This window comes from Cyprinodon variegatus, unplaced genomic scaffold (genome assembly GCF_000732505.1).
Source record: "Cyprinodon variegatus isolate N-32 unplaced genomic scaffold, C_variegatus-1.0 Scaffold826, whole genome shotgun sequence".
NCBI lineage: Eukaryota > Metazoa > Chordata > Actinopteri > Cyprinodontiformes > Cyprinodontidae > Cyprinodon > Cyprinodon variegatus.
This window is the reverse complement of record NW_015151279.1, coordinates 182,413-191,480: the sequence shown is the minus strand read 5'-3', so window position 1 is coordinate 191,480 and position 9,068 is coordinate 182,413. Positions and strand designations below refer to the sequence as shown.

Sequence of the window (9,068 nt, the reverse complement as noted above, 5' to 3'; positions counted from 1 at the left end):
AGTAGTTTGTTTCGTGCACAACATCACAGAGGCAACATTCAAAATGGTAATTTCTTTGTAATCTATTTTAAAAGTTTGGCTTTGGTTTCAGTAAACTGTACATCCATCTCGTCTAGTCAGTGACGCTATTTTTAATTATACTTATATCGCGATAATCACGTTAAAATCACGGATGCAGTCGCGTTACTTTATATACTGAGCTGATAGGAAAGCTGCGCGCATCATTGGTTTTTATTCTATTAACATTTCTGTTTGACCTCTTGTGATATTTCAGGCAGTTACTCTCCACACAGATCTAGGAGATCTTAAGATCGAGCTGTTCTGTGAACGCGCTCCCAGATCTTGTGAGGTAAGTTTAAAAACAAATTTTGACCTAAGAAGAACGATGTTCATTGAAATACTTTTCAGCTGATTAGTGAGTAGAATCAGGGGGATTCAAACTGGATCTATTATAGGGACAAGAAAGGTTGGAATTTAACAACACCGAGCTATGAGATTATTTGTTTTTCTGCTACTAAATAATGTACATTTACATTTCATGTTTACAGTTGTGGTTGTTATCACTCAGCTTTAGTGAATCTGAAGTCATACTGAGAACACTGGAATTTAATTTACTTTACAGAACTTCCTGGCTTTGTGTGCAAGCGGCTACTACAATGGCTGCGCCTTTCATCGAAATATAAAAGGCTTCATGGTTCAAACTGGAGACCCAACAGGTATTGCTTTGGGGTTTGATTTTCAATCATTTCTCTTAGAAAAATTCACAATCCCTGGATTAGATGTAATGATTAAATGATTTAAAAATGTCTTGCAGGTACAGGTAAAGGAGGAACGAGCATATGGGGTCGCAAGTTCGAAGATGAGTTCAGTGAGCACTTAAAGGTGAGTGTTGGTTGAGATTAACTTAAACCCAATGACTGCTTTTTTTAAGCAACAATAGTTCAGCTGGATCACCTTTTTCTCTCTTTTCAGCACAATGTCAGAGGAGTGGTGTCAATGGCAAATAATGGCCCGAACACCAATGGTTCCCAGTTTTTCTTCACATATGCCAAACAACCTCACCTGGACATGAAGTACACAGTGTTTGGAAAGTATGACATATATGCCTTTTAAACAGCTGTAATGATACATGTTCTATCTATTTATTGATTTTACTGCAAATATCTTTGATACATCTTCCTAATTTTGCTTTCTCTTTTTTTTTTTTTTTTTTTTCCCAATATCACCTTTCAACATGTAGGATCATTGATGGCTTAGAAACGCTTGATGAGCTGGAGAAGCTGCCGGTAAACGAGAAGACGTTCCGTCCACTTACTGAGAGCCGGATAAAGGATGTGACTATCCATGCTAACCCATTTGCTGGATAGACATCTTTCATCTCAGATGTTGTTTTTTTGTTGTTGTTTCAGTGGGGCAGAAGATGCAGTGCCTTGACAATGTTCAAGTGAATTGCTTTTCACAGGGAGACAAGAAACTGGAGCAAATACACCCAATGGGAAATAACTAACTATGAAGCTTCTTAGTTTCAGTTGTGTTTTTACCAAAAAGGAAACTCACTTACTGGATTTTTCCTAAATCTCAACTGATGATTAAAAACTTAAAGAAAGAAAATCTATAATCACAGTATTTGCCCATTTCTTTAGCTCCACTTAAAAAAAAACCACCAAGATGGCTCAATGGTTTAAAAAAGGTTCCTGAAAAATTGTTCACAACCACGCCTAAGCTGGAAACATAATTGAGCCTTTCTTCTGTTTCAATGTTCTGTATTTTATCATATGCCTTTTGTTAAACAGATACCAAGTCTTCTTGGCTAAATAAATTGTTTTATATGTTTTTGTCTCATTTAATTATAGTCTCTGTTATGGAAAGTTGCTTAAGAGCTCGTAATGGATGTAGAACAAAATTTCAGGTGCATCACATTCTAAAGAAAACATGGATCCTGCATTAAAAAAAAGCTTTTTTGACATCTCAACTTACTGAAAATGCATCCATGTTATGTGCTGTATATGATGTAATCAGTGCATGATAGTGGCTCCTGTTAGCATGAATCAGTGCATCATGGCATGGAGGCAATAAGCCTTTATTTCACATAAGTCTCTATGAAAGCTCAGTTTACCTTTAGAAGTTATTGAGTACATTTACCAGTGTTTCCTGGTGGAAAGAGTTAAGTGTCCTGGAAGAAGACAGTGCTGATTTGGGACTTCAATATTGGGCTGTGGACATTCAATATCCAATTACATCACATGCCTTCACAACTCATTTATTTCCACTGGGTATCAAGTAACTAGTTCTCTGCTTCTCCACTCTTCCACCAGACTCTGGGACAAGACTCAATTCTAAACAAAGATCAAGTTTTACATGTAATCAAAGTGAAGCTTTGCATGGCTGAGAACATTGCACTGTGTTTTTTCCTAAACTGGACACAGATCAGATAAATGTAGTGTGTATTTCTTGGGACAAACAGGAAAGCTGTGGATAAAGGAAAGACCCACTGCTCATACAAGACTTTGTAACTTACATGAGATATTTCTTTCTGTGAATCTTATTGTGACATTTGCTAAAAGGCCATCTGAGACTTGGAAAAACTCTTTTGGATGGTACATTCTATGAAGTCAAGACTAGCCTGCTGAAATGTTATAAGCTGGAAAAATAAAAATAGCCTTGATTACCGGTATTTATCACTTTTTCATATTTTACATACTTTGTTTATAGATGTTAAAATATTCCAATTTTTTTCAGGAATTAAAGTAATTCTGTAAAACATTCATAAACCTTACCAATTACTTTATTGAGTTTTTATGGAATTAACTAATTCCCTATATCTTTCATAAAACTCACCGGTTTGTGTCCAGAAAATATAATCAGAATATCACATAAAAGTTTCAAAAAGTGTTACTTGTAATATATAAAAAAAATGCTTGTGACGTTCTGGAAGAAAATGTTGGTATAAGTCACCTTTTATTTTAGCTAATTTCTCGAAGACCCACTTAAAGTTGTTGGAAATTTGCTGTTCTACTTCAAAGTTTGGAAGAGTTTGCCATTACAACTAATGGCATGATACATCTATATACTCTTATATTTCTAATATCTGTTAAGAGGCCCTCCCTGTGTAATTTGCATTTGTTAATTCCAAATGATATTTTCCAATATTTATTCAGGCCAACTGTATTCTTGCTTGTCTGTGTGTAGCATCTTAGCACACAAAAAAGCCTGCTTTTATATATATATATATATATATATATATATATATATATATTATATATGTTAAACAAGTAAACAATTTGTTGAGCTGCTCTTATGAGGCAAAAAAAAAAAAAAAACACAAAACAAAAAAATAATGAAATCAGTATTCTATTAAATTATCATTAAGTAAGTTTTTTATTTATTTTTTTCAGTTTTGTATTTTTAGAAGTACTAATGTGGATTTCTAATTTCCTTTAATAGAGAGGGTATGTAAATTCCCAAGCACAACTGTATATGTATTCATATATCAGTACAGAACAGACTTAAAAAAAAAAAAAAAAAAAAAACTGACTTAAAAACCCCAAATACCTACATTCTATCTGGCTTTTCTCATTTTAAGAAATACCTTAAATAAATAAAAATCTCTCCACAGACTTTACTTACTTTTATTTATCCCCATATATCAGCCACCGATGCTGCCTAAAATGTGCCCCTGCTCATACACATTAAATGAATGTGAGTCATCAGTTAACACTTTAAACCTCTCACTATGTGAAATAACTATAGGATACATTTCATCCTTATTTTTGAATTAAGTTATATTCTTGTTTGTTTGGAGTCAGCCGTGGTGGTGGTGGATTCCTTTATGAACTACAAATTAGCTACCGGCTCATCGTATTGCGTCATCAGTGGGGGACAGTCGTCCATTAAATTAGCAAACTTTGCAGAAATGGCTTCAGAGGACGCGTTTAAAGTGAGTGCACGTGTCTTTAAATTAATTTTTAATTGTTAAAATCAAACTGGTGAAAAGCTTTCGTTTTCTGCTCCTCTGTTTACCTTTGGGTAAAAGGTATTCGGACACGTCAAGTGTTAATACTTGTTTGTTGTTTCTTTTCTCTGTTTTAACAGGTGTCATCCCTGAGGGGGAAAGTGGCCTTGATAACGGGAGCCAGCTCGGGGATCGGGGCAGGAACGAGCGTCCTGTTCGCGAAACTTGGAGCTTTGCTGGCTTTGAACGGCAGAGACGTCCAGAGCCTCCAGAAAGTAGCCACACAGTGCACTGAAAGTGGAGCCGCTGAGGTACACTTTTTATTAATAAGAGCTGTGTACAAAATTGCACTAAAATAAAAAAGTATGAATATCTGTAGCTATATTTTTAACCTTTATTATAAACCAATATTTTCAACCCATTGAAATGTTTTCTGTTGACCTGTTGTATGAACAATATACATTTTTCAGTATATAGTGTAACTTTACATACTCACCAGCCACTTTATCAGCTACACCTGTCTAAATGCACATGGCAACAACTTAATGTGTTTAGGCATGTAGACATGGCTTTGTCTGAACATCCACCCTAACCCCTCAATCAATGGCATAACTACCGTTAAGCAGAGACTGCAGTTGCTTACGGCCCCCGACCTCTTAGGGGCCCCTTCACTGACACCTGGTTGGACCCCACGCAATTGAGGACTTGGACTTGGACGTGTCTTTGCAGATGTGATGGTGCTAAAAATTCCTCTTAAACCTACCTGATACTAAGTTGACTGATTGGACCATATTTATACCCCAACATATGGGTTGGGGTTAGGGGGCAGCGGGAAGTGGCCATGGGGTGTTTTACTTCATATGGGGCCCAGCCAGATAATGTTGCTTACAGGCCTATTGTTGTGTCGTTATGCCACTGCCCTCAATCACCACATATAGCATGAACTATATACAGTAATGACCTTTATAGTGAATTAAGTTAACTGACCATTCGGACAGATGACCACTACTTTTCCCTCCCTGTTGGTCATGTGACTTACTGCTGATGTCATCTTTGTTCACTCTCACCCACAAAATAAATCCCATGATGTGCTGTGAGGAGAATTTGTCTGGTGACCATGGATGCGTTCTATTTTTCAAGATGCATTGTGGGAAGTTTTGAGTCCCTGTGCATGTTCATGGCCAGGCATCTCTAGGGTTTAGAGAGAATGATCCTAAGAAAAGAATTATAGACAGTGAGCTGTACTTCTTTGGGTGCAAATGCCGCTTTGAGGCCAGAGACAGATGGCCAGGCTGGTTGAAGCAGATGGAAAGGCAAGATGCTGATGAGCATATTTGAATACACAACATCTCAAACCTTGATGTGGATAGGCTACAGCTGCAGGAGATCACGCTTTGTGCCACTTCTGTTACCTAAAAACAGGCTACAATTTGCACAGGATAACCAAAAAGGGACAAAAGAAGATTGTGAAAAATGTTCCCTGGTCTGATGTGTCTCAATTTCTTTTTATTTTTTTTTTGAGTTTTTATGGCACTAGTGACTCTTTTTTTGGACAGTAGGCTGACAGGAAAGGGAGTATTAGAGAGGAGGGAGGGACATCCGGCCTAGGACCACAGGTTGGATTCGAAATCTGGGTCGGCCGCGTCGAGGACTAGGGGCTCTGCACATGGGCCGTGTGTGCTAACCACTGCGGCACCGAAGCACGCCCATGTTTGGATTTCTGCTGCAACATTCTGATGTTAGGATCAGAATTTAGCATCAACACCATGAATCCATCCTTCCTTGTATCAGCGGTTCAGGCTGGTGATGGTGTAATGGCGTGGGTGCATTTTCTTGGCACACTTTGGCCTCATTAGTTCACATTGGCCATCATGCCAACACTGCAGTCTACGTGAGTATTGTTTCTGACCATGTCCATCACTTTATAACCCCCATCAATCCATCTCCTGATGAATACTTCCAGCAGGATTATGTCATACAGTGCAAATCATGTCAGACTGGTGTCTTGAACATGACAATGAGTCCATTTCTAACATCGTGCAGCGTTTGTATGACTCTATAATGTCAATGTGGACCAGACTCTCTGAGGAATGTTTCCAGTACCTTGTTGAATCAATGCCACAGAGGATTAAGACGGTTATCAAAAACCATAATAAAATGGGAGTTTTCTTCTGCAGCCTCTGCTTGTTCCCGGAGACCTGACAGATGAAGACACAGTGAGGAAGACTGTGGAGAAAACTATTGCCCACTTTGGCCGACTGGATGTCCTGGTTAACAACGCAGGCGTCTTGGAATATGGCAGCATCGAGACCACAGACATGGCTCAATATGACAAGGTCATGAATGTCAATGTCAGGTACGTATCAGAGAACCCAGGGAGGAGACGCTGATGAATAAAAGTAGAGACAGAAATTGGTTTGTCTTACAGAAATAAGTAAAGTCAATCTCAGAAAAGGTTTTTTCAAGGTGGAAATTTAAGCCATTTTTAATGTTGATCAAAAATATACACAGATCATTTGTGCTATGTAAAACGAATGTCCTCCTCACCATTATAGGTATTGCATGTTTCTACATTTGACATGTATGGTTCCTAATTTAGGCTGATGTGGAAGTTTAATTCGGGCTTTTCTTAGATGTATTGTTCCTTCGAACCCTTCTTAGCTTTGACTACAGAGTTTACTATATTTGTCTTTTTTTTTTTTTTTATTTACTTATTAATTTTCTATTTAAGAAGAATTATATTGAAGTAGGTAGATTTAAACAGAATAAAACATGCTCAGTCTTTTTAAAAGATTAAACTTTGAAAACTGGTGTATGTAATTTTTATTTATTTTTCTTAATAAAGCAGCAATGGGGCAAATGGAATTGTATACTATAAATAAACACAATTCCTATTCCTTCAGAAAGATAAGATGGATAATATTTATTTAAAATCATTTATGGTAACCTACTGGCAACACCTTAACTTTTTGTTTTTACTTAAACATTTCAGAAAATTTCAGGCATCTTTAGGCAAACTCTTTTCCTCCCATGCATCCATTGGTCTAAAATGGAAAAGGTTCTAGTAATAGAGAAAATTTACATACTCTTTATCAAAGTGTACATTTGGTGAATTCTTTTAGAGGTCAGAATTTCCAATATGGCTTAAACACTGCAGCTGTTTTTTAAATTTTTTTTTTTTTATTAATCTGCTTTTTATCTTGAGAGTTTTAATCTATATGCTCCACTATTCAATCAGTGGAGCATATAGGAATGTTGATGTGTTTACTGGACAAGTTGCTTTGTTTAAATATAAATGCAGAGTGTTAGGGCCAGGCTAGAGATTATTTTTTCATCTATTTCGAGAATAAAGTTGTAAAATTACGAGAATAAAGTCGTGAAATTACGAGAATAAAGTCGTGAAATTACGAGAATAAAGTCGTAACATTACGAGAATAAAGTCGTGAAATTACGAGAATAAAGTCGTGAAATTACGAGAATAAAGTCGTGAAATTACGAGAATAAAGTCGTAACATTTGGAGAATAAAGTTGTAATATTAAGAGAATAAAGTCCTAAAATTATGAGAAACAAGTTGTATTTTATGACAACTCCCACAAGAAGCACTTTCTTCGCTAAAATGAGGAATATCGAGCATCATGTGAAGTTATGCTTTGGCTCTGATTTGACATATAAGAAAATCTTTTAACACACCAGCATCAAATCAGGCAGTATGTCAAAGTGGACTCAGGTTGCTGTTTGGTGGTGCTGGTCGATCGTCTTCTGCTGGTCGGAAACTGGTTGTTGTATGATGGCTTCATACTCTTAATATTACAACTTTATTCTCGTACTAGTACAATTTTTTTTATAGTAATGTTATCACTTTATTCTCAAAATAAAACCAAAATCTCTTAGTTGGCCCAAATACTCCATCGTACCCTTTCAACATCATTCAATGTGTTATTAGTTACCAAAGGGTAAATTAGACTCTTAAAAACTACAAGGTTTTTGTGGAGCTCAGCTCTCCACTGATGCAGATGTTACTGCAGGAACACTTTTTATCAGAGTAGGTCTTTTTTTTTTATAAGGTTAAGATTTAAACTGATGTTTTTTATTTTCACAAAGTATTTTGATTGTTTAAACTAAAAGATGCTTAAATACCTCAGCTTCTTTTGTTACCCCAGGCCACCTTCCAGGCAGCACCATTTATTTATTTTGCTAATGTTTTTTTTTTTGTTGTTATTTTCAATTTAAAGTTTAAACCGTTTCATACAAACAGTTCTCACTGTGTTGCTATTTATCTGCTCTTTGTTTTTAAAGCAGATAAATAGCCTCAAAGGTACCAATTAGTGTTGTACTGCTTTGTCTGTGGTGTCGCACAGATTTTTGTTTATTTTTGGGGTTATTTATTATGTCTTGTAAAATATGAGTTAGTCATATTTTTATATTGATAAGTACTATTAAAACATAGAGGTTAAAGCATTATCTTCCAGGCTTCACGAATTTGTAATACCTTTATTCCTAAATACCCGAATGCTAAACCTTTTGAAAGTTAGATGAATTTAGTATTGTAAGCTTTAACATCTAAATTTGTGTTATTATCAATTAGAAATGCACAGATTCAGTTTTTTTCTGGTCCAATCCAATATCGATACCTAAGTCAAGCTTATTGGCCAACACTAGGGTTGTCAAAATTATCGATACTCAAAAAAGTATCGATACTGAAACGTTGCATCCGGGTACAATACTTGTTTTTAAAGGTATCGATACAGTGTTACCACCAGTGGCACCTAAGCAGTCATTCATCTTAAGTGCAGAATAGAGGACAATGCACTTTCTGAACACTGTGTGATTGAATAATTCTGTGCACTTTTCAGTTTCAGACTTATTTTTTGTAAAAGGTGCAGCTGCTGAGAATTATTTTTGTTTCTTAACCGGTTTGGCTATGTGTGCAAAGCATAGCCAAGGAAGAAACACTTAATATTAATTTTAGTTTTTTATCAAGCTTGCTTAATATTGTGCACAGCATACAACCTTTATTGTATTTATTTATTGTATTTTATTTATTAATGAAAATATTTCTGTAGCATTTTGGAGTCTTTGTTTTTATCCTTGTGGTCAGAGGTGTGCACAGACATT

The 9,068-nt window shown here is 36.0% G+C and overlaps 2 protein-coding genes across 2 annotated transcripts in view; both read left to right on the top strand.

Moving 5' to 3' along the window:
- On the top strand, positions 1–2,615 carry ppil3 (peptidylprolyl isomerase like 3). The gene is made up of 6 exons (XM_015396870.1): positions 1–46; positions 275–349; positions 623–716; positions 815–882; positions 973–1,091; positions 1,241–2,615. The coding sequence occupies exons 1-6, from the start codon at positions 44–46 to the stop codon at positions 1,365–1,367; spliced, it is 486 nt and encodes a 161-aa protein (XP_015252356.1). The 5' UTR covers positions 1–43; the 3' UTR covers positions 1,368–2,615.
- A 1,260-nt stretch (positions 2,616–3,875) lies between these two features.
- The window catches only part of LOC107098962 (3-oxoacyl-[acyl-carrier-protein] reductase FabG-like), a 17,281-nt gene continuing 12,088 nt past the window's right edge, over positions 3,876–9,068 (top strand). Inside the window, exons 1-3 of the mRNA XM_015396871.1 lie at positions 3,876–3,937; positions 4,093–4,263; positions 6,130–6,308. Coding sequence (XP_015252357.1) covers positions 3,914–3,937; positions 4,093–4,263; positions 6,130–6,308 — 374 coding nt within the window. The 5' untranslated portion in view covers positions 3,876–3,913. The remainder of the gene's footprint in view (positions 3,938–4,092; positions 4,264–6,129; positions 6,309–9,068) is intronic.